Here is a 26258-nt window from a genome sequence, read left to right on the forward strand (position 1 = left end):
GCAAAAGTACATTCGAGCTTAACATGTACCTTAACATGTAGCGACAGTGATAATATTAAGTGTTATATACTTGCTTAGAAACAAGTTATGCTGAAAATATTAACCTAAAGCTTATCTCCTCTAGAAGTTGTATAAATATCATTCTACACTAATCATCAACCCATTATAGCAATCACTGGAACTATTTTTTACATTTATACATTATATAGATTTTCACCTGTCTCCCCAGACTGTAAATCTTTGTGAGGAAGAATTCTGTCACACCTGATGACCTCCCTCAAGGAGATAAAAAGGTATTCTGTCCATTACACAAATACAAACTTTAGAAACATTATCCTACCAATGCTATTGAAAATTGGCAGCAATAAAAATTTAGAATCATGATTCCTAATCTTCTGGGCCATCTTTCCTCCCTAACTTTTAACACACTGAATAAACCTTGGGTAAATGAGCAAACCTCTCTCAAGTTTCCTTCTAAAATAAGGCTTGTAAGGGAGCTTCAGATTACATGAACATAATTGGTGACATAACTTGAAAATAACTGTATGTAAAACATATTCTTTACAGAACATTATTATCATAAACTTTAAGATTCGTATATAGTACAGAAATGCAGTAGAGCTGGAAAACAGCACTTTTTAAAACCCCTTATCAAAAGACAAAACTTTTGTCTTTTCAAACCACAGACAGTCTTTTATATACACACATATACACTCCAAGGAAAATACCTACAGGCCATATTCAGTTTCACCGGTAATTCCAAAAGCTTACGAAAAAATAGTTTCCAATGGCAAAGTGAAGCCCTCCTACCTTTACAGTATTTTTCAAAGTTTTGATGCAAAGGCATTCTAAGGTTCTTTCCGTGTGTTCGCAGCCACTGGAAATAACATCTCTTGAACTGTACATATTCAATATTCACAGAAATATCATTGACCCAACAACTTCACGTATCGTTAGTACCAATAATATAAAGCCAAAAATTCCATCCCTTAATTCGTATTGTAGTAATGGACAATATATACAAAGGAATCAAGTTCTCATTGTGCTCTCTTACTAAAGTTCTTGTTCTGACCAGAAAGCAACTGTCAAACAGATGTGTTTTAATCACTACTCAGTAAACTGCATTTTCCTTTGGAACCTCTGAAACACATATTTTTACTTTTTATAGAATAAAAGACTGGTCACCACTGTGTTGTATTCAATACATACATATTATTTCAGACTTTGAACCTAGAGCGCTTCCGTTAAATTTTGATACATGTGTTCATGATTACCCCCATCGAACTGAGTCACAGAGTTTTGCCAAGCAAACTACTAATTTCAAGTCCCTTACCTAAAAACAATGGATGGAAGACTGTTAAGATCTTTTACAGAATTACTGTTCCCTGAGTATTTCTCATCATCCACTTCCCATCCATGGTAATATGAAATAGGAACCGGGAAGAGGAACATGTATGCTTACTATTACAGTAAGTAAACAGTATTCAAGCAGTGCTACATCGATCCAGGGCCCTCACTGCGCTGTGTGCTATTAAGCAAAGCTGCTTTTTCTATGTAACTTAAGTCCGTGCCCTTCCGCTGCAGCAGTGGCGCCGCACATCCCCCACCCCTGCGGCCACTTCCGTGTTTACACTCCTCTTCCCTCCAATTCCATGCGTACATTGTCAGCTTCACTCCCGCCCAATCTTCATTGGCCCAGCGCGGGCCCGTAGTCCCGCCCCCAGAAATCAACGTTCTAATTTGGAACACCTCAGAGAGCAGATTGGAACCAGAGGCCTGTCAATCCCGTCCGTTCTGTCCTTTCCGAGGCGCTTCCGCTGTGGTGGGAGGTTTGGGAGCGGGGGGGGTAGAGGGGAAGGGGGCAATTCCGTGCTGAGACTTCCCTAGGGCCAAGACTCCCTCCCTCCCGCCTCGCTCCTTAACATTCACCCACTGTTTACAAAAATAAATGTTCTTCTCTGACGCCGCAACCCTCCAGGTCAGGGGTACAAATATATTCCGTGTTCTTCCCATTCTCCCCCTAAAAAAACAACCCACGAGGGAAGGGGCATAAACCTAGTTTCTTCGCAGCCACCCGTTAAATGAGCAAAGGGAGGCGGGCCCCTGAAACATCATCCCGGTTACTCAACATTATTAAGTGACCCTGTCCAGGACCGTTACTCCTGAGACTGCATAAGGTGGGAATGTGCGGAGGAGGGAGGGTCAGAGCATTTTTTTTTTTTTTTGGCGGGTATCGGTCCACCGGACATCGCCCCTGGCTGCCTGGTCCATGCGGAAGTCATGGAATTGTGGACGAAGTCTGAAGGGAGAACCGAGCGGGGGTGGCGAGCGTTCGCCGGAGAAGCCCGCCGCCCCCGAACGCGGGCAGCAGCGGCCTCTCCGGCCAGACAGCGTGGCAGGCGCAGCCGAGAGACAACAGCCTCACTCACTTCCTGGTTCCTCAGCAACTGGGGTGAAGCGCACAACTCGTCCGCCCCCGAGTGCCCAACTTAACCGCGGCTCCGTTCTCCAGCACCCGCTGCCAGCGCTCAGCCCGGCAGCTCCTGCTGCTGCTCGCCGAACCCACCCTGAAGCGACAGCGCCGGATTCGAGGCAGGTTACTCTCCAAGGTGATCACTTCCTGATTCGTCGCCTCCATTACTTCATTCACTCCCCCCTTTCCCCCAGCCGCCCCAGTGACTGTGAGGTGGACACTGTACCCCCAGCACAGACTGCTACAGGGGAGTCACCCCGCCTTCTGTGCACCCCCTCTCCTGCTGCACCGATGCACGGGAGAAAAGTTCCCCTGTCCTTACCGGCCCGGATGAGCAGATCCAGCTGGTTCGTGGGTCCCTCATGCAGAGACGTCGCCATGTTTATCCCGGGGCTGGAGCTGCTGCTTCACATTGACTTACACCGTGAGCAGCGGCGGCAGGGGAGGAGGCGGAACCCGCGGCCGGAGACACACGCCGTGCGACCGACACACACTCACGCACTCGCACACACTCCGACGCCCGGATCCTTGCGCGTCCTCCGACAGGAAGCCGAGGCCGGCCCGCCTCCCGCCGCCGGGCTGAGAAATCCCACCACCTAACGGCAGGGGCAGGGGCGGCAGGGGCAGGGGCGGCGGCGGCGGCTGCGGCTGTGGCTGTGGCGGCCGCCGCAGCTGGCAACGCGATCCTTCCGCCCCGCGCCCAGACAGGAAGTCCCGGACGCTCGCTCCAGAGAGCGGCCGCAGCCTGCGGCGAGAGACACCTGAGGCTGGGAAACGGCTAGCCGCGCGAGGACACAGCCCCTCGGCAGGAAGAGGCACATTTCACGCTCTGCGGAAGAAAAGTCTGCAATTGTCCCCCCTCTGGAAAAGAGCCATTAATCATATTTTCTTCCTGGAAGCAATCTAATACCTAGTCCTGCAGCTGTAAATAAAGGTGGCTATTTAACTTCTTTTGGCTTTTTCAAACCTTACGCAACATGTAACCAGTTCACTTGAAACATCTGCACTTTTAAGACAGGAACACCAACAAAGTCATACCTAGAACATATTCTGAAAGCATTACTTGGAAAATAAGGAGTTTCCAACTACTTTCTGAGACCAACTGCGTCCTTTTCCCTTAACATAAGTGTCAAAGAGCACATTAAACGGGTATTTAGTAAACAGAACACACCAACCTCTGGAAATGAGACTCCCCCAATATGCTAATCATGAAATTCATGTACCCTTTCATTTCTGTTTGGCTCACTTGGAAACAAATTTATATTGTCATTTACTTCAAAAAAAAGTAATTCTTGCTGAAAACTAACCTAATTACAAATACATATTAAAATACAATGGACGAGGGAGATAAATCGCCAATTTAATGACTATAAATTTACTGAACACAGGAAATCAAACCAATATAATGACGAATAACGCTTCATTAAAATGCTTCCCTGGTTTCAGAATTTAATAATACATAAATTGTTTGAAACAAAGGGTTATGCTAAAGTTGTCTGCACACAAAACTTACATAAAGGAACAGTGCCTCCTACAGAGTAAGTGCTCAATAAGTATTTGCTGAATAAACAAAAAGATCTGGCAGTTACAAATTTAAAATAACAAGGTGACAATTTTTATGATCCGAATTGACTGAACTGTGTAGAGAAAAAAATGTTTTCAGTGGTAACATTAATGTGATATCATCTTATAAAAGCTTGCCCAACATGAGTGCAGCATCAGAATGGATTTACATAGCCCATGACTATTTTTTCTCATTTCTCCTAATATTCATTTATTCTCTTGGTCCTTTTACCCTACCCCTATCACCATGATCCTCACTCTCCCAAAAAAAGAACCTACATGCTATTTCCAAAGTACAACTCCTCTTTAAATAAGGATCTCTTTCTTGAATTAGGTAAACCTGCCATGTATGGGACATGGTAGCTTTTATATTTTATTGCCAATCAATTTAAGCATCATCCTTAGCTGGGCATTGTGGTGGACCTGTGCACCTAGCGACTCAAGTCTAAGGCAGGCCATTTTCTTGAGCCCAGGAGTTTCGGGTTGCAGTGAGCTGTGATCGCACCACTGCACTCCAGCTAGTTATTTGAGAACCACAGTTAGTCCACTCCTTCACTTTACACATTGGGAAACTGAGGCCCCAAGAAGTTACTTAACAAAGGTTACAAAGTGTCTTATTACTTCAAGGTCAAAACTCTTACAAAACAGTCTTCTATAAAATTTAGAAGTTATAAAAAAGTTAAATCCATTTTACTATTATATTTATAGTTTTATAAACTGCAAAATGGTTGATTTTTTTTAATGTCAAAGGTAAAGCAATGGGAAGTTAAAAGAGAAAAATGGAAGAAAAAAGTTTTGAGAAGTGAATGAGAGAATAGGAAGAGGCCAAGCTGTCTTAAGTTTTTCTCATACAACTAAACAATGAAATTCAAAGTTGGTACCTTGAGCATGTTTAGGGAAAAAACAGGGTCAAGAAAACCGTAAGAAAAATATGTCTGTGAAGGACAACAAGCTGGAATCATATAGTTTAGGAGCACCAAGTAAAGCTTGGTCTGTCAACATCAGAAAATAGACAATAGTTACAGAAGTGCAGTCTACAGATGTACAAAGAAAAAAGATGAATTATTTCATGTATTTTATACTACTGCTTAAATGTCTATTTGAGCTTTTTATGTTACTGATTTATTTACTAGTCAGGTTTTATAAAATATTATTAAAATGAAGATCTTCGAACCATCATAAACTAATTCACTTATTCAACAAATTATTATCCAGTACTTACTTTAAGCAAGTTTCTGTTATAGGTGCTTATTAAGCTGGTAGCACTAAATTATATAACAAAAGGAAGAAATTAACCCTTCTCAATTCATATAGAACTCCCCACCCACCAAGGGTAAAAGTCTTAGAGACAGTATGATACACAAGACTGCTTATATATGAAATTAAATAATAGGGTGTATATACAGTGGGTATAATTATCACCCAAGGATGTTAAATTATTTATAATTATAAAAGCCTTCATAAGGCATAAATTTTTAATAGGGGTTCAAAGAGGCAAATTTTTGTTAATGAAATGTTTATTTTTTCAGAGGAAAAGGACTATGGCTAATTTTAGATTCCTTTTAGGAGTTAGGAGGATCATAACTCCTAAAAGTAATTTTATTGTAAGTCCTTCTGTCATATGTACAATAGCATTCATTTTGAGGCATGAACCATGAAAATCTTCTGACAAGGGTCCAGTATTTACTGTTTTTGATACATACTTAGCTTAGGTGTGATCTGACTTAGGTTCATGTTTTTTGCATTTTAACTTATCCCTGGGCCAGGCTCTCCTTGAGACTTGTTGATTCTTCACTTTATGATTTATACTAGACAAACCATTCTGTCCAATTCTTAGCAGCTACTCTTAGAAGACTGTCAGCTAAGTATTGCAGCTAGTCATTAATTAATTCATTAATTCATTCATTTATAGAAACAGGGTCTCGCTATGTTATCAAGGCTGGTCATCAACTCCTTGCCTCAAGCAATCCTCCGTCTTTGGCATCCCAAAGTGTTAGGATTACAGGCATGATCTGCTGTGCCCAGCCCTGCAGCTAGTCTCTTCTAATGGGTGTTAGACAAACACGTTTTTTTGTTTTTGTTTTTGTTTTGAGACAGAGTCTCGCTCTGTTGCCCAGGCTGGGGTACAGTGGCGCCATCTCGGCTCACTGCAAGCTCCGCCTCCCGGGTTCATGCCATTCTCCTGCCTCAGCCTCCCGAGTAGCTGGGACTACAGGCGCCCGCCTCCACGCCCGGCTAATCTTTTGTATTTTTAGTAGAGATGGGGTTTGACCGTGTTAGCCAGGATGGTCTCGATCTCCTGACCTCGTGATCCGCCCTCCCCGGCCTCCCAAAATGCTGGAATTACAGGCGTGAGCCACCGCGCCAGGCCACAAACAACTTTTTAAAATAGCATCTATTAAGCACCCAAATGTACATGAGTTAAAATAGTTAATGATCTCTATAGTTTAAACGACATTTATGACAACTCATTTCAAGGGTCTGAGTTGTTTATTATCATCAAAGAATATGTAGTATCTTGAATACACTGGGAAAAAAATTTGCAATTCTTGTGAAACTTTACAAGGACCCATATATAATTCTTGTTTAGCATGTTTATGAAAAATTTTAGGCTGGTCACGGTGGCTCACGCCTGTAATCCCAGCACTTTGGGGAGCCTAGGTGGGTGGATCACCTGAGGTTGGGAATTTGAGACCAGCCTGGCCAAGGTGGTGACACCCCGTCTCTACTAAAAATACAAAAATTAGCTGGGTGTGGTGGCGCATGCCTGTAGTCCCAGCTACTCGGGAGACTGAGGCAGGAGAATCATTTCAACCCAGGAGAGGAAGGTTGCAGTGAGCTGAGATCACGCCACTGCACTCCAGCCTGGGAGCAGAACAAGACTCTGTCTAAAAAAAAAAAAAAAAAATTACAATAAAAATTTTAACTGAAAATATACTAGTCAAATCTCATTTAATTCCAAAAGGAATATTTAGATTAACCAATTTCTTCCTTTCTTACAATACTTTCTGAACTCTACCCACTGAAAAATTCTTCAAATGTCAATACTGAGTTTTTAATGGCCAAATCCAGTGACCTCTTCTCAGTCTCTATCTTACTACTTCTCCAAATATTGTTGACTACCCCTTTATTGAAATCCTTCCCTTCGTTTGATTTTCATGATAGTAAACTGTCTGACTTTTGTTTCTTCCTATTTCTTTTCAGTTGTCTTCACCCACTTCTACACAACCGTTAAATGTGACTGTTTGCCCAAAGTATGATCCTTAGCCACCTTCTCTCTTCATTCTCCACTCTCTCCAGAATGGTATTATCCACCCCCACCTAGGACTTTTTTTTTTCTTTCTTTTTTTTTTTTCTGAGACAGAGTTTCGCTCTTGTTGCCCAGGCTGGAGTGCAATGGCGTGATCTTGGCTCACCGCAACCTGCGCCTCCCAAGTTCAAGCGAGTCTCCTACCTCAGCCTCCAGAGTAGCTGGGATTACAGGCATGCACCACCACACCCAGCTAATCTTGTAGTTTTAGTAGAGACAGGGTTTCTCCATGTTAGTCAGCTGGTCTCCAACTCCTGACCTCAGGTGATCTGCCCACCTCGGCCTCCCAAAGTGCTGGGATTACAGGCGTGAGCCGCCGCACCTGGCCAAGGACTTTCAATACGATTTCTATACTGATTCAAAAATCAGCATATCAAGTCTTGATTTACTTTTTAAAAAAATATATAGGTCCTAATTTCCAATTGTATAATAAACATCTCTACTTGAATAACCAACTGATACCTAAAGATCCTTTATCTACAGATTTCATTTATTTACTCTATCAATAACCATCATCTTACCAGGTTAGAAATCTTAGTCATCTATGTTCCTAGTTTAAGAACCCATCTCACACATTTTTAGGGGGATTTAAACCATACAGGAAATTGCTAAAAATAATGTAACATAGTCATATCCCCTTCTCAACCAGAACCTGCAACCACTCATTTATGCTATAAAATTGTTTTCCCCCAAGAAATAACATATAACAGATGAAGATAGCATTTTTGAATACAACCCCCAGACCCCATTCCATCTCTCCAGAGAAACTGCTATCATGAGTTTAGTGTATATTCTTCCATTCTACTTTTTATACTTTCACATGTGTATATATTTACATACGTATGTGTTTGTGTATGTATCCCTGAATGACATACAGTATTATTTTATATGCTCTAGGTACATAAATGTCATTAAACTATATATGCCATTCTAAAATGTATTTTTTAATCATTCAAGATTTACATTCTATCCATGTCAGTATATGTAAATATAGCTATTCTTTTTAAATGCTACAAAGTATTCCAGTGTATGCATTTACCCCATTTTATTCATCACATTATCTAAGTTATTCATCACATTATCTAATAAAGTTATTCATCACATTAGCAAATAGTTTCCATTTCTCACTTTTAGAAATATTTCTGCAAAAAAAAATTACATTTTCTTAAACATGTATGCTAGAGTCTTTCCACATCATATACCGACAAACAGTTTCTAGGTCATAAAGTATTTTGTCTTTTGCTTTTTTGGTATGGGTCTCACTCTGTCACTGAGGCTAGAGAATAGTGGCATGACCATAATTCACTGCAGCCTTGAACTTCTGGGCTCAAGAGACCCTCCACCTCAGCCTCTTAAGTTAGCTAGGACTACAGTCATATTCCATGCCTGGCTAATTTTTTAAAATAATTTTAGAGACAAGGGTCCAGCCATGTTGCCCAAGGTAGTCTTGAACTCCTGGTCTCAAGATATCCTCCCATTTGTCTCCTGAGTAGCTAAGACTATAGGCACACACCACCACACCCAGCTTATCAGTACAATTTTAATTTGATGTAATTCTGTCCAAAGTGGCTATGCAAGTCCAGTGGTTTGGTAGAGTTACGATTTTTCTCACATGCTTGTCAATTCAAGATATAAGCTGACTTTTTAAATTTCTGCCATGTGTTGAGTAACAAAAAATTTTTCATTGTTGTATTAATATGCATGTATTTAAGTATTAAGGATAAATATTTTTTCAAATACTTACTGGCCATTAACATTTCCCCTGTGAATAGACTATTCATGTCCTTGGCCATTTTTCTATAAAGGCATTTTTTGTCTTATTGATCTATGAATGTTAATATATTCTAAATAACAATTCAGATTTATGTTGCAAGTATCTTCTGCCAGCCTGCTGTTTGACTTTTTTATTCTTGAGACAGAGTCTGGCTCTGTCATCCAGGCGGGAGTATAGTGGTATCATCTTGGCTCAATGCAACCTCCGCCTCCCAGGCTCAAACGATTCTCATGCCTCTGCCACCCGAGTAGCTGGGATTACAAGCACATGCCACCATACCCAGTTAATTTTTGTATTTTTAGTGGAGCTGGGATTTTGCCACGTTGGCCAGGCTGGTCTCAAACTCCCAGCCTCAAGTGATCCGCCTGCCTCCCAAAGTGCTGGGAAAAATATCCAGTTTTGATGTAGTCAAATTAATGTTTTCCCTTATAGTATATGGTTTGTTTTGTTTTGTTTTGTTTTGAGATGGAGTCTCACTCTGTCGCCCAGGCTGGAGTGCAGTGGCGCAATCTGGGCTCACTGCAAGCTCCACCTTCCGGGTTCATGCCATTCTCCTGCCTCAGCCTCCCAAGTAGCTGGGACTACAGGTGCCCGCCACCATGCCCGGCTAATTTTTTGTACTTTTAGTAGAGACAGGTTTTCACCATGTTAGCCAGGATGGTCTCGATCTCCTGACCTCATGATCCGCCTGGCTCGGCCTCCCAAAATATTGGGATTAAAGGCGTGAGCCACCGCACCCGACCTTCTTATAGTATATGTTAAAGAACCCTTGGAATAAAAAGGAAATCATAAAGAAACTAAGAAATATCTAGAAACGAATTACAATAAAAAATGCAACATGTCAAACTGTGTGATTTAATTAAAACAGTACTTAGTAAAGAAATAAAAGGTTTAAAAATAAACAAGCTCAGCATTTGATTCACAGATGGAAAAAGCAACATAGCAAACCTAAAGAAACTAGAAGGAATAAATAATAAAAAGCAGGAAAAATGAAATAGAAAATAGTAATTTTTTTTGAGACAGGGTCTCACTCTGTTGCCCAGGCTGAGTGCAGCGCTGCTATCACAACTCAGTGCAGCCTCAACCTCCTGGGCTCAAGTGAACCTCTCACTTCAGCCTCCCAAGTAGCTGGGACTCCAGGTGTGTACCATTGCACCCGGCTAATTTTTTATTTTTTTGTAGAGGTGGGAGGATTACTTGCCCAGGATGGTCTCGAATTGCTGGATGCAAGCGATCCTCCCATCTTGGCCTCCCACAGTGTTGAGATTACAGGCATGAGCCACTGTACCTAGCCAGAAAATAATACTTTTCAAAAATACAGAAGATTCACAAAACCAGAAGATGACATTGAAAAGATTAATAAAATAAACACACTTTGGCAAAGGTTGTCAAGAAAATAGAATATACATATTATTTATATATAGAGAATATATATACACACATATATATACACATATATACACACATATATGTGCATATATACACACATATATATACATATATACACTATATATATACATATATATACATATATACACTATATATACATATATATATACACACATATATATACATATATATATATAAACATGGAACAAAAAGGGGGAAATAACCACAGATACAATTGATATTTAAAAATAATAAAATAGGCCGGGTGTGGTGGCTCACCCCTGTAATCCCAGCACTTTGGGAGGGCGAGGCGGTTGGATCACCCCAGGTCAGGAGTTCAAGACCAGCCTGCCAAACATGGTGAAACCTCGTCTCTACTAAAAATACAAAAATTACCTGGGCGTTGTGGCAGGCGACTTAATCCCAGCTATTTGGGAGGCAGAGGCAGGAGAATCTTTTGAACCCGGGAGGCGGAGGTTGCAGTAAGCCGAGATCGTGCCACTGTACTCCAGCCTGGGCAACAGAGTGACACTCCATCTCAGAAATCATAACATAACATAACATAGGGCCGGGCGCGGTGGCTCACACCTCTAATCCCAGCACTTTGGGAGGCGGAGGCGGGTGGATCAGCTGAGGTCAGGAGCTTGAGACCAGCCTGGGCAACGTGATGAAACCCCATCCTGGATCAAGACCATCCTGGCTAACAGGGTGAAACCACGTCTCTACTAAAAAATACAAAAACTTAGCCAAACATGGCGGCGGGCGCCTGTAGTCCCAGCAACTCGGGAGGCTGAGGCAGAAGAATGGCGTGAACCTGGGAGGCGGAGCTTGCAGTGAGCCCAGATCGCGCCACTGCACTACAGCCTGGGCGACAGAGAGACTCTGTCTCAAAAATAAATAAATAAATAATAATAATAATAATAATAAATAGTATTATGAACAATTATATGCTACTAAAGCTGACATCTGAATGAAACATATAAACTACTAGAAGTATATAAAATTCCCAGTAGGCATACGCATACACATACAAAATTGAATAGAATAGTAAATAGTAAATAATTTTTTTTTTTTTTTTTTTTTTTTTTGAGAAAGAGTCTCGCTCTGTCGCCCAGGTTGGAGTGCAGTGGCGCAATCTCGGCTCACTGCAAGCTCCGCCTCCCGGGTTCACGCCATCCTCCTGGCTCAGCCTCCTGAGTAGCTGGGACTACAGGCGCCCGCCACCACGCCTGGCTAATTTTTTGTATTTTTAGTACAGACGGGGTTTCACCGTGTTAGCCAGGATGGTTTCGATCTCCTGACCTCGTGATCCACCCACCTCGGCCTCCCAAAGTGCTGGGATTACAGGCGTGAGCCACCGCGCCCGGCCAGTAAATAGTGAAGAAATTAAAACATAATACAAAACCTTCCCTCCACAAAAAACAAACAAACAAACCAACAAAAACCCAGGCTTGAATATTTTTATGCAAATTCTAGCAAATTTCAAAATTAATTCTTAACTTATGCAAGCTGTTTGCAGTAGAAGAGAAAAATCAGTGAAAGCTACCTGGATTATTTTATGAGTCTAGTGTAATCTTGATTCCAAAAGCAGATAAAGACAGGAAAAGAAAATTATGGTTCCACTTCACTTATGAATAGATTCCAAGACTCCTTAACTTAAAGCAACGCAAAGCAAAATGATGAGTAACATTTATCCTCAAACGACAAGACTTCAACATCTGAAAATCCATCAACTGACCATATTAATAGAGTAAAAGAGAAAAATGACTTATCAAATGCCAAAAAGCACTTGATAGGACTCATAATTAACACAAAACAAAAGGAATAGAAGACAATTCCTTAACGTGGTATACATTATATACTAAAGCCTATAACAATTTCAAGTTGAAACTTCAGATACATTCCCTTCAAGATTAGGAACAAAACAGGGATGGCCATTAATATTACTACTCTTTTTAAAATATCACTTTCACATAATACTGGAGTTCTTGACTAACATCTTTTTTTTTTTTTTTTTTTTTGAGACGGAGTTTAACTCATTGCCCAGGCTGGAGTGCAATGGCGTGATCTCCGCTCACTGCAACCTCCGCCTCTCGGGTTCGAGCGATTCTTCTGCCTCAGCCTCCTGAGTAGCTGGGATTACGGGCATGTGCCACCATGCCCGGCTAATTTTTTGTATTTTTAGTAGAGACGGGGTTTCTCCATGTTGGTCAGGCTGGTCTCGACCTCCCAACCTCAGGTGATCCACCACCTCGGCCTCCCAAAATGCTGGGATTACAGGTGTGAGCCACCGCGCCCGGCAACTAACATCTTAAGAAACGAAAAAGAAATAAGATAACTGGAAAGACAAAAGGAGGGCTGAGTTGTCCTAGCTAAGGCCCTCCTAGACCAGTTAGTTCCCAGCTGATCCACAGATGACCATAGATACAGGACCAAAGCCATCACAGCAGAGCCACATAACCAGCCCATTAAGTCTGAGGGAAACAATAACTGGTTCTTGTTTCAAGTCAATAAATTTGGGAGTGGTTTGCAGCACGAGGATAAAAGTAGGAACTGAAGGTTATTTATTACTGAGTAAGTAGAAAGGTAACGTGGTGGATGTTTAAAAGGGGTACTCTGCAGCAGTTTGAGCAACAAATAAGATATATACAAAGCAACATGCAAGGATATTAGGAACAGTGCTTACTTTAAAAAGTAGGAAACAGAGTAAGATACATAACACCATTTATATAAATTTTAATTATATACAACAGGACATACAACCTCAACAAACTAAGAAAATATACATTAATCAATTTAAATGTGATGCTTATTTCTGAGGGAGGAAGATAAGACTTGTGTAAAAAAGATTAAAGTAATGTCATTTTTAAAAATGAGTAAAATGAGGAGATATGAAATAGGCATCTAATTTTAGATTTCTTTATCTTTATATATCTTAGAGTTATTTTTAGGTCCCCAGTAAAGGGTGTTTTGTTTTGTTTTTGTTTTTTTACTATTATCAATGGGATCTTTTTTGTTTCATTTTCTTATTGATTATTGCTCTTGCATACGGCAAACCTGATGAAACTTCTTAACAATGTTAACAGTTTATCTGGATCATCTCTTAAATTTTATGTGTTAATTAAGTCATCTGTAAATAATAACAATTTTGTTTCTTCGCTTCTGATCTTTATGCCTTTTTTTTCCCCGTCTCATTGCATTGGCTAGGACCTCCAATAATAATTCTAGTTAGTAAAGTTGATAGCTGGCATCTTCTTTCTCCATTAAGCATGATATTTGCTATAGATTTTTTTTTTTTTTTTTTTGAGACAGAGTCTCATTCTGTTGCCCAGGCTAGAGTGCAGTGGCACAATCTCAGCTCACTGCAACCTCCACCTCCCAGATTCAAGCAATTCTCGCACCTCAGCCTCCCAAGTAGCTGGGATTACAGGTATGCAACATCACGCCCAGCTAATTTTTGTATTTTCAATAGAGACAGAGTTTCGCCATGTTGGCCAGGCTGGTATCAAACTCCTGACCTCAACTGATCTGCCCACCTCGGCCTCCCAAAGTGCTGGGATTACAGGCATGAGCCACTGTGCCAGCCTGCTATAGATTTTTAATATATACTCTTTATCAGGTTCCAATCCAGATTAAGAGTATTTTATCCTCAGCAGATTTTAAATTTTAACAATTTTTTTTAAATCTATACAGATGATTACATGAGTATTCTCCTTTAATCTAGTCACATGGCTACTAAAATAATTAATTTTAATATATAGCCATCTTTGCCTTCCTATTATGAATTTAGTCATTATGTATTTTTAAATCAATGATGGATTTCATTTGCTATTCTTTATTTAGAATATTTGTAGCTATGATTGGCCAGGCACAGTGGCTCATGCCTGTAATCCCAGCACTTTGGGAGGCCAAGGCGGGTGGATCACTTGAGGTCAGGAGTTCAAGATCAGCCTGGCCAACATGGTGAAACCCCGTCTCTACTGAAGTACAAAAATTAGCTGGGCACGGTGGCACACGCCTGTAGAAACGGTGAAACCCCGTCTCTACTAAAAATACAAAAATTAGCCAGGTGTGGTGGCATATGCCTGTAATCCCAGCTACTTGGGAGGCTGAGGCAGGAGAATCGCTTAAACCCGGGAGGTGGAGGTTGCAGTGAGCCAAGATCACGCCATTGCACTCCAGCCTGGGCAACAGAACAAGACTCTGTCATACATACAAAAAAAGAACATTTGTAGCTATGCGCATATATGAGTTTGACCCAAAAAAAAAAATTCTGTTATTATATTGGATAAGTTTCGAGGTTAAGGTTATACTAACTTCATAAAATGAGTTGGAAAGCTTTCCCTCTTTTACTATTCTTCTGTGATAGTTTATATATGACAAGTATTATGTATCCTCTGAAATTTTAGTAATAAATCTGGGTCTGATGGACTTTTTTTTTTAATACTTTTTCCACGTTATAATGGACTTTATTTAAATGTGTATATAAGGAAGATGCATATGTAAGATTAAAGAAATTGGTTATTAATTTGTCTGGGCTTTCTATTTCTTCTTGAGTCACTTATAAATTAGTTTTGTTTTTTGAGACAGGCTCTCACTCTGCCTAGGCTCTAGTGTAGTGATGTGATCTCGGCTCACTGCAACCTCCACCTCCCAGGTTCAAGCGATTCTCCTGCCTCAGCTTCCTGAGTAGCTGAGACTACAGGTGTACACCACCATACCTAGCTTTTTTTTTTTTTTTTTTTTTAATTCTTTGTAGCCAGGAGGTCTCACCATGTTGCAGGCTGGTCTCGAACTCCTGGACTCAAGCAATCTGCCCACCTCAGCCTCCCAAAGTGCTAGGATTACAGGTGTAAGCAACAGTGCTTGGCCTAAACTACAAAATTTTAACATTATCCTTTCACAGGTTTTTAAATTCCTTGGCAACAGGTTTTTCATAGTATTCTTTCATGGTTTTTAAACTTTTTATTCCGTTGGCCATATTTTTGTTCTTCAGAGTGCTCATTTTTCTTTAATCTGTCTTTACAGAGGTTCTTCCATTTTATTAGTTTCTGGTTTTATTAATAATCTAGTACTGTTTTATTTTCTATTTATTGACTTTCATCTTTATTTTTAACTTACCTCTACTTTACTTGGATTTATTCTGTTGGTCCTATATTTACATGTAGATTTAGGTATATGCTCATTATATCAATCTTTCTTATTTTCCAGTAAATACATTCAAAGCTATATTTCATAGTGAGTTCTGCTTAAGCGAAATTCCAAGTTTTTGGTTTTTTTGTTTGTTTGTAGCCTCTGTCGCAGAGGCTGGAGAGTACAGTGGCACAATCATGGCTCACTGCAGCCTTGAACTCCCGGGCTCAGGTGGTTCTCCCATCTCAGCCTCCCAAGTGGGATTACAGGTGTGCACCCACACCCAGCTACATTCCAAGTTTTAATGTGCAATATTTTCAGCCAGACGCGGTGGCACTTTGGGAGGCCAAGGCGGGCAGATCACTTGTCAGGAGTTTAAGACCAGCCTGGCAAATATGGGTGAAACCCCGTCTCTACTAAAAATGCAAAAATTAGCCGGGTATGGTAGCATATGCCCGTAATCCCAGCTACTCGGGAGGCTGAGGCAGGAGAATCGCTTGAACCCAGAAGGCAGAGGTTGCAATGAGCCAAGATTACACCACTGCACTCTAGCCTGGGTGACGGAGCAAGACTCTGTCTCAAAAAAAAAAAAAAAAAAAAAGTAAAAAAAAATATGCAATGCTTTCAATGTTATTTAGCTATAAGTATTTTAACATTTTCATTTCTTTTTTGATCCACTAATTTTTAGTTTCCAATATTATTATTTTGATTGTCTTTTTCATTGTTTTCTAATATTCTTACATCATGACAAAATATTTTGTTTGATTTTCTTTTTAGAGAGAAGGTCTAGCTGTCACCCAGGCTGGAGTACAATGTGGCCTATAGGTGAGTGCCACCATGCCCAGCTAATTTATTTTTTGCAGAGACAGAGTCTCACTATATTGTCTTGCCTGGCTTCAAGTGATTCTCCTGCCTCAGCCTCCCAAAGCACTAGGATTACAGGCATGAGCTGCCATGCCTGGCTGAAATAACGTATTTTGTATGACACTGATTTTCTAGACATTGTTAACATTCCTCTATGGAATAGTACATGGTTAAAAACTGACATACATAACTAAAAAATGTTTAAGTTTCTATTAGGTTAGGTACAATGTCCTATATATCTCCAATTTACAAAGTTTGTTAAGCCCTTTGTAGTTGAATTCTTTGATACTATTTTTAATTTCATATATGCTTTTTTCCACTTTGACAAAGATGTCCCACTATTTTGTAGACATGTCTAGTTTTCCTAAAAATTTTTGTTTTAAGTGGTATTTCAAGGCTGTGTTGCTAGATGCATATAAGTTTATGATGATTTCGTTTTCTAGATTGTTCCTTTTAGCAGTAAAAAGAGTATCTCTCTGTCCCAATTAAAAATGTTCACCCCAAATTCTATTTTATTATACCAGCTCCCTTTGATTAGTACTTTTCTGGTAAGCAGATTTTTCTATTTTTAAATTTTTTTTTTTTTTTTGAGACGGAGTTTCACTCTGTCACCCAGGCTGGAGTGCAGTGGCACGATCTCGGCTCACTGCAACCTCCACCCTCCGGGTTCAAATGATTCTCCTTCCTCAGCCTCCTGAGTAGCTGGGACTACAGGCGCCTGCCACCGCGCCCGGCTAATTTTTTGTATTTTTGGTAGAGATGGGGTTTCACCATCTTGGCCAGGCTGCTCTTGAACTCCTGACCTCGTGATCCACCTGCCTCAGCCTCCCAAAGTGCTGGGATTACAGGCATGAGCCACCGTGCCCGGCCGATATTTTTAAAACTTAATTTTGGTTTATCTGTTATATATTAGCTGTTTCCATTCATTTAATTTTGCTTTATGCATCTATTATAAATAACACAGGTTCTTGTCTTGTGATCACAATAGATAACTTTAATATAATTTCTGATATATTTTGTACTTACTTCTACTATCTTGATTTATTATTTCTATTCCATCATTTTATTCTCCTTTGCTGCCTTTTGTTAAATTGGTCAAGTTTAGTTTATTCCCTAACCTATCCCAAAGTTAGTATTTTGAAAGCTACGTCTTCTATGTTCTGGATGTTTAAAATAAATGTCCCACTTTTCACTTCTCATCTTTTCCAAATAATGTTTCATACAGTTCCTCACTATTTTATTCAAGGGCCATCACAATCTGGTCCCACTGTACCTTTACCTGTCTAGCCTTATCTCTCAACCATACCTGTCTATATAGCCTAAACTCTAGTTAAACTACACTAATGAGCAGTAAACTACATTGATGGGCAGTGTCTAAATAAAATACAAAGTTCTTGGCAATCCTTTCTGGTTCATGATGTGTTCTCATTAATAAACAAATATTTTATTGAAAACCTACTGGGTTCCTGGCCCTGAGCAATTCCAGTAAGCACAATGGATATAGTCTCTGACTTTATGGAGCACAGTGTGGAAACATTAAGCAAACGAGCACAAATATAAATATAGTCAAGTAAAACTTTCTAAATACATGAATTCAGGTAAGTCAACTGATAATTGGCTCCCATCTTCCATCCTATCCTCAAAAAGCAGTCACAGAAGTACACAACTACCACCAGGTGGCACCAAATCACAGCTGGACCTTAGACTGATTTTGGATACCTTAGTCTGAATTCTGGAACCCATTTCATACACACACCTCTTCCTCCTATACCCAGACTGACCCAGGCCATTTCATTAACCTCAAATTAATGCCAGATTTTATGTGATTTGAACTTCTTGGAAGGTATTTACTACCTAATGGTGGGAACTGAATGCATGACAAGTTGTAGGTGCTAAAAACAAAACACATTAAATAATGGAGGGCTATGATAAAAAATAACAGAACAGTCCTAATTGAGATTTAAGAATATCAGCTAAGGCCTCTTTCTCTGTGAGAAAGTGACATTTAAACTATAATCTAAAGGACAACCAGGAGTTAGAAATTGAAAACTAGAAAATAATCTACTCCAGACAGAAAAGGGCATGCGTGAACACCCTGTGGAGGTCAAGAGTTTGGATTAATGGAAGGATGAAAGGAGCACTGTGATTACAATAATTTGTATTGTGAGGGGAAGGGATATTATATAATGCATCAGAGTACAATGCTTGAGCTTGGGCTCTGGGTTAAATCCTTGCTTCCACCACTTAAATAGCTATCTAGCCTTGGAAAAGTTATTCGGCCTAGGGTTGAGAGTGTGAAATATGTAATGTTAATATGTAAAACCCTAAAAACAATTCCTGGCAACATAGTAAAGAAACTTTAAATGTTAGAGCTGTCTTTTTTTTTCCTTTTTTGGGGGGTTGCTATTATTGTTATTGTTTCTAGATGAATGTGAGAAGCCAAATTATTCAGTGTCTTAAAGACCATGTTAAAAACTCCTGCCAGGTGCAGCAGCACATGCCCGTGGTCCCAACTACCTGGGAGGCTGAGGCAGGAGGATCGCCTGAGTCCAGAAATTCTGGGCTATAGTGCACTAAGTCAATTGGGTATCTGCACTAAGTTCGGCATAAATATGAGGGACCACAAGGTTGCCTAAGGAGAGGTGAACCAGACCAGCCTGGAAACAGAGCAAGTCAAAACTCCTGTCCTGATGAGTAGTGGGACTGCACCTGTGCATAACCACTGTACTCCAGCTTGGGCATCATAACAAGACCATAACTCTTTAAAAAAACATTTTTTTAACTGCATCCATTGAAATACAGAAAAAAATAAAAATTAAGTGAAAACAATTTTAAATTACTCTGAATTTTATCTTAAGTGCAATTAGAATCCACTGAAAGATTTTAGGGAGGGAGTATCACTATTCCACTTACAAATTTATATTTTAAATCACTTTGGCTACTATGGTGAGCATAGATTGCTGGGGGTAGGAGGAGGAGGCAATAATGAAAACAGGCTGATTAGAAGGCCAAAGGCCATCAACATAGCTCATGTAAAAAAAACTACAGAGTGAACTAGCCTAGTAGCAATGAAGATAGGAAGACTCAAGATATACTTTGGAGGCAAAATTAACATGATTTGGTAATGGACTGGGAGAAGGTAGGAAAAGGTATAAATAAATGACTTCTCAACTAGAAAATTCTTTTCTTCCCAATGAAATTTTATTTATCTTCCCAAACTCAACTAAAATGTAAACTTCCCATCAGAATAGCTAAGATCTGTCTCCTTCACTATTATAACACTAATATTATTAAACCTTAGGTTATGAAGAGTTGTTTCCTTATATATTTTCCCCACAAATGAGTGAGTTTCTTTACAGGAGGGGCCATATCTAATTTCTTGCTCTAGTTCACATAAAAAAAACACAGTGCCACACACATCACAGGTCATCTCAGGTAACCCCACTAATGGTCTCAGATCCAGGACAACTCCTTATTCTTTTGTTCTTCCTTTGATAAGCACAAGAATTCAGTCTGCTTTCTTCTCCTTTCAGCTATTCTATTTTTTGGAGTTCTGTTTTCCCTAAGACTAGCTGCAGAATTAACTGCAGTCTCTCATTAGCCTTCCCATTTCTTGTGGCCTCCAAAAACAAATATATGGGGATTCTTTTTGTAAAGTGCTTGGTACTAATTATTATGGAGAAACACAGGATAACAAAATTAGACACAGGATTTATATGATCTTACAATAGTGGTCTCTGACCTATACAATACTTGACTCCTTTTGTAAGACGGTAAACTGAATGCACTGGCTTCTGATCTTTACTTTTATTCCCAAGGATAAAGGTCACTAAAGGTTCTTCCTTTTTTATGGAGGCCTCCCTTCCCAGAACATAGGCCTTCAGATGAAGCCTAGCCAAAATAATCGGTGCTTCTCGTCTCAAGTAAATAACTTGCACCTGATAGCCTCCTAAGTATGTAATATTAGCAATGGAATTAAAAACAAATGTAATTCTGCCAGCCTTGTTTTTCCAAACAAAATGAAAAAAGCTTAATGTTGTAAATCTAGATACTAACTATAGACCAATGTCCCTAGAGAAAAAGATAAATAGAAAAAAAAGGGGGGGATGTCAAGTTTATTCAAGAAAGTAAATGTCTCAAAAAGAAATTACCACCTTTTAATTTCTTTCTCCTCTTGAACCAAGTTCTTGGTTTCCTCTTCAAAAGAAGTTTTTCATTCTCAGTAATTATTCTAAATCCTGCCTTTATTTTCCAACTATTACACATCAGAAAAAAGGTGATATGGGGAAAAAAATTCAGATTTTCCTGAAAGACTTGTCAAACACCATATATAAGAAGTATCAGGGCCGGGCGCAGTGGCTCACGCCTGTAATCCCAGCACTTTGGGAGGCCGAGGTGGGTGGATCACGAGGTCAAGACATCAAGACCATCCTGGCTAACACAGTGAAACCCGGTCTCTACGAGAAAAAAAAAAATAATACAAAAAATTAGCCGGGCGTGGTGGGTGGTGGTGGGTGGTGGCGGGCGCCTGTAGTCCCAGCTACTCGGGAGGCTGAGGCAGGAGAATTGTTTGAACCCAGGAGGCGGAGGTTGCAGTGAGCGGAGATAGCACCACTGCACTCCAGCCTGGGCGACAGAGGGAGACTCCGTCTCAAAAAAAAAAAGGAAGTATCGGCCGGGCATGCTGGCTCACGCCAGAATTCCCAGCACTTTGGGAGGCTGAGGCAAGCGGATCATCTGAGGTCAGGAGTTTTAGACCAGCCTGGCCGAGATGGTGAAACCCCATCTCTACTAAAAATACAAAAATGAGCCAGGCGTGGTGGCGGGCACCTGTAATCCCAGCTGCTCGGGAGGCTGAGGCAGCAGAATTGCTTGAACCCAGGAGGCGGAGGTTGCAGTGAGCTGAGATCGTGCCACTGCACTCCAGCCTGGGCGACAGAGCAAGACTCCATTTCCAAAAAAAAGAAGTATCTTTTTGCTACCTAGATCGGAGACATAAATGTTTTTTTCCCCCCCCGAGACAGGGTCTCGCTCTGTCAGAATGCAGTGTCAGGATCACAGCTCTCTGCAGCCTTGACCTACCAAGTGCAAGTAACCTGCCCACCTCAGCCTCCAAGTGGCTGGGACTTCAGGCACCTGCCACTATGCCCGACTAATTTTTGTATTTTTTGTACAGATGGGGTTTTGCCATATTGCCTAGGCTAACCTTTTCTTTTTGATGTAAAACTTTCTTATGATCTTTTGCAAGTTCATCTACTGATAAGAAAATCCCCCAAGTTCTAGCTGTGATATTGTGAAATATGTGTGAAATATATATATTTAGTCTTGCTCCCCATTTCCTGGCATACAAGTCCTAAAATCCTTGGAATCTCCAAAGTAATAAGTGTTCTCTTGTGTGCTAAAGATTGACTAATGGCTGGCAGCCCCTAGGTATCTTCAGGATGGGGGCTGGTCACCAGAAAGACCAAGGCAGGATTATAGGGTTGGGACTTTCAGCCCCACTCCCAACCTCTGGGCCTCGGGAAACAGGGCTGAAGGTTAAGTCAACCACCAATAGCCAATGACTTAATCAATCATGCCTACTTAATCAAGCTTCCATAAAAACCCACAAGGAATGAGTTCAGAGACTTTCCTGATAGCCGAACATGTGGAGGTTCCTGGAGTGTGGCATGCCCAGCAAGGGCATGGGACCTCCATGACCCTTCCCCAGTACTTCACGCCCTATGCATTTCTTCATCTGTATCCTTTAAATATCCTTTATGATAAACAGGTAAATGTGTTTCTCAGAGGATCTGATGCTATCTCCAAGTAGACAGTGTCAGAACTGAATTGAATTAGAGGACACCCAGCTGGTGTCCACTACAGAACTGACTGACTAGTTTATTGGTCGGGAGAAATCCCACACACTTCATGGTAATCAGATGTCCCAGAGGTCTTCTGTGTTAACTGTTGAGAGTATAGTGAGACAAAGAGTTTGTTTTTCTACTCACTAACAAATAATTGTTTAAAGATATTCTTAAGTCCTGAAAAATAATTGCATATTATCACCACCCAGTTTAATATAAAACATATGAAAAGTATTTTAGTTAAATAAAAAATGCAATTGCTCATTCCCTTCAAGTAGTGTATATATTTTGGCATATTTACAAAGTGAAAAGAAATCAAACACCCAATTATGACCAAACACTGACTTTAAACCAGGAGAAAACAGCATAGGACTTCTTTCATTTAAAAACAAAAACAAACAACAAAAAAAAAACTGTTATTCTAATGAAAATAAAGGCTATAAAGCTACATTTGTCTCTTGATATACTCAATGAAAAAAATATACAGGAATGTTGGCTCGGCACGGTGGCTAATGCCTGTAATCCCAGCATTTTGGGAGGCCGAGGTGGGCAGATCACTTGAGGTCAGGAGTTCGAGACCACCCTGGTCAACATGGTGAAACCCTGTCTCTATTAAAAACACAAAAATTAGCCAGGCGTGGTGGTGCCCACCTGTAGTCCCAGCTACTCAGGAGGCTGAGGCAGGAGAATAACTTGAGCCCGAAAGGCGAGGTTGCCGTGAGCTGAGATCGTGCCACTGCACCCCAGCCTGGAAGACACAGTGAGACTCTGTCTCAAAAAAAAAAAAAAGAAAAGAAAAAATATAGGAATGTAAAAAATTTAAAAAGTCATAGTTAGTCCTACTTCACCTCCTAATTCCACTCCCAAATCATAACCAATTACTGCAAACAGGCTGAGTTCTTAGCATTGTTCCCTGATTTTTCCATCAATGAGGACAGGAAAATCTTTCTGATTTTTTATGGTATTGTTACACACATAAAAAATTAAAAATAATGAGATTTAGGAATACTTAATTCCATTTGACTTGTTCCTCTGCCTCTAACCAGAGGCCTTCACTGTCAACTCTCATGATGACATTTAAATGGGACCTACCACAATAGCAATAATGTAATCTGGAACATTTGAATTCACTACCATACTTGGCAATTCTTTCCCTCACCTTTCCCCAACCCTATCTACTCTATAATACTATTATTTGCTTGAATGCTCATTTTTCGCAACTTAGTAAGCTTCTTTGAGGCTAGAAAGCATGTCTTATTCAACAACGAATTGTTCACTTTCTAGGAGCCATGGCAGTAATATAGGTAATGTGTACATGATAAATGTTAAGATTACCAATTAACTATCTCAATTGTACCTAATAACTGTCATATGGAAAGGGAGAGGAAAAAAATTATCCACTGCTTTAACTGCTTGAAAAGAATAATTCATGAGTTTATTATTTTAGCTTAATTCCATATATTTACTTTAAAGAACAATTTCAAGTTATATAATTTGATTTGTGACAAAGTAATTTTACTGTAGTGCAAACTTACATGTTGTGTCCACTAGATTCTAAGTACCATAAATGTAGAGACTTTGCCTTTCTTGTCTACATTGTAGCCCCATGCCTTAAAATAATGCCTTGCATTTACTAGGTGCTCAATGAATGCTTAATGATGAATAGTATTGATGCGTTACACTATTTCATACACCTGAAAGGACTTTACCATCCTTTTACTCCCCAAAACAATTTTTTATGATGGGTATAATATAGTAAGAAACTACAGAGTTAACTGAATTTTAACAATGGCAGAAACTCCCTTTCTGTGCTGTCATTTCCAACACTCTAGGGATAATGATTGTCAAAAAATGATCCTGGCCAGGCACTGTGGCTCATGCCTGTAATCTCAGCACTTTGGGAGGCCAATGTGGGAGGATCACTTGAGGCCAGGAGTTTGAGACCATCCTGGGCAACATACAGAGATTCCATCTCTACCAAAAAAGAAATAATAAAAAAATTGCTGAGTGTGGTGGCTCACACCTGTAGTCCCAGCTACTTGGGAGGCTGAGGTGGGAGAACTGCTTAATCCCAGGAGTTCAAGGTAGCAGTGAGGTATAATGGCACCACTGCACTCCAGCTTGGGCAACAGAGTAAAACCCTGCCTCAAAATAATAACAATCCCTGGCCAACAGCAGCCTTATCACCTAGGGACTTGTTAGAAATGCAAATTATCCAGTTCTACCACAGATCCACTGAATCAGAAATCCTGGGGATGGGTCCAACAATCTGTATTTTAACAAGCCCTTCTGATAATTCTTATGTATGCTTAAGTTTAAGAACCATTGGCCATGGAAATTTTTGTCATGGAGATAGAAGGGATCTTAAACCAACAAAGAGGTCATTAAAATATTTAATAAACATTTAAAGAAATATATTAAATGTTCAGCCAAAGAAATTAAATTCTCACTCCATTAACGAATATGAAAAATTACCACTACATAATTGAGAGGCTTTTTTCCTTTAAAAAAAGAATACAGCAGGGATCATAAAACTGTACTTAAAATGTGACATATTTAAACTGGCTTTCAGATCCCTAGTATGGATTATTAGAGAAAAGAGAATGGAAGTAGGGCAGAACACAGAGGAAGAAAGGATGATGAAAAAAAAGGTAGATGACAGTTAAAATAATACATGAGTGAGACCTGGGAACAATAGTTTTTTAGCTTCTAACTAAAATTTAGCTCTTTCGTTTTAAATAAAAGCACAAACCACAGTTGTTTTAGTAGTATCTGTGATTTCATGACCAATATAAATCACAGATATTTTCATATCATATTATGGTTGTTTTTTTTCTTTGAGACAGGGTCTCGCTCTATATAATTTATGGTTGTCACTACTTTGAAATTATAGCAGTAAATTATATCTGTCACTAGATCTCATTATTTAATATATTAATACAGAAACACATGCATTGATATATATCACAATTTAAAATAGTTTGATAACTATATTTCTTTTTTTCTTTTTTTTTTGAGATAAGAGTTTCGCTCTTGTTGCCCAGGCTGGAGTGCAATGGTTTGATCTCGGCTCACTGCAACCTCCGCCTGCCAGGTACAAGTGATTCTCCTGTCTCAGCCTCCCAAGCGGCTCAGATTACAGGCATGTGCCACCATGCCTGGCTATTTTTTTTTGTATTTAGCAGAGAAGGGGTTTCACCATGTTACTCAGGCTGGTTGCAAACTCCTGACCTCAGGTGTTTCACCTGCTTCGGCCTCCCAAAGTGCTGGGATTACAGGCGTGTGCCACCATGCCCAGCTTTGATAACTATATTTCAATATATATGGTTCCTTTTTAATCCTAGATATTTTACTTTATATTTTAAAACAATGCTCTGAGAGAAAGTTCATGGGCTTCACCCTATGGCCAAAAAGTTTCATGACACAAAAAGGTTGAAAAATCTTACAATCTAAGAACTGACCACTGAATTTAAAAAAGGAAAAAAACAAAGGAAGACCTTACAAAATTTAACAGTTAAGAGCTATTAAAAGTTCTGTTGACCCCCTCTGAGTGATAGGCCTCTTTATAAATAGACATTCACAGACAACTACCCTCTTCACCACTACTACCACCTCCTTGAAACATATTTGTGTTAAAAACCTCTTGTTAAAACAAAACAATAAATGTTTGAGGTGATGGATATCCCAATTACTCTGACTTTATCATTACACATTATATATATGTATCAAAATATCATACGTACCCCAAAATATGTATGATTATAAACCAATTTTAAAAATACAAAAAAATCAAACTAAAACACAACACCAAGGGTAATAACAATCAACAGCTAATAACTATAGTTAAAAGAGACAGAGAGGCATCTTTACCATGCAATCAGGGAATTTTCAGATTTTAGGGGAATC

General features: G+C 39.8%; 1 protein-coding gene across 21 annotated transcripts in view; it reads right to left on the reverse strand.

Moving 5' to 3' along the window:
* ELF2 (E74 like ETS transcription factor 2) overlaps window positions 1–26258 on the reverse strand; it is a 126677-nt gene that overhangs the window by 30701 nt on the left and 69718 nt on the right. For 2 of the 21 annotated variants that reach the window (XM_008974109.5, XM_003820666.6), the window contains exon 1: window positions 2796–3169. The exons of 17 other annotated variants lie outside the window; for them this stretch is intronic. In XM_008974109.5, coding sequence (XP_008972357.2) covers window positions 2796–2853 — 58 coding nt within the window. In that variant the 5' untranslated portion in view covers window positions 2854–3169. Of the gene's footprint in view, window positions 1–2795; window positions 3244–26258 lie in introns of those variants that run through there. 2 more of the 21 variants (XM_008974108.5, XM_003820667.6) reach the window with 2 other exon arrangements.

The sequence above is a fragment of the Pan paniscus genome, chromosome 3 (assembly GCF_029289425.2).
Source record: "Pan paniscus chromosome 3, NHGRI_mPanPan1-v2.0_pri, whole genome shotgun sequence".
Lineage (NCBI taxonomy): Eukaryota > Metazoa > Chordata > Mammalia > Primates > Hominidae > Pan > Pan paniscus.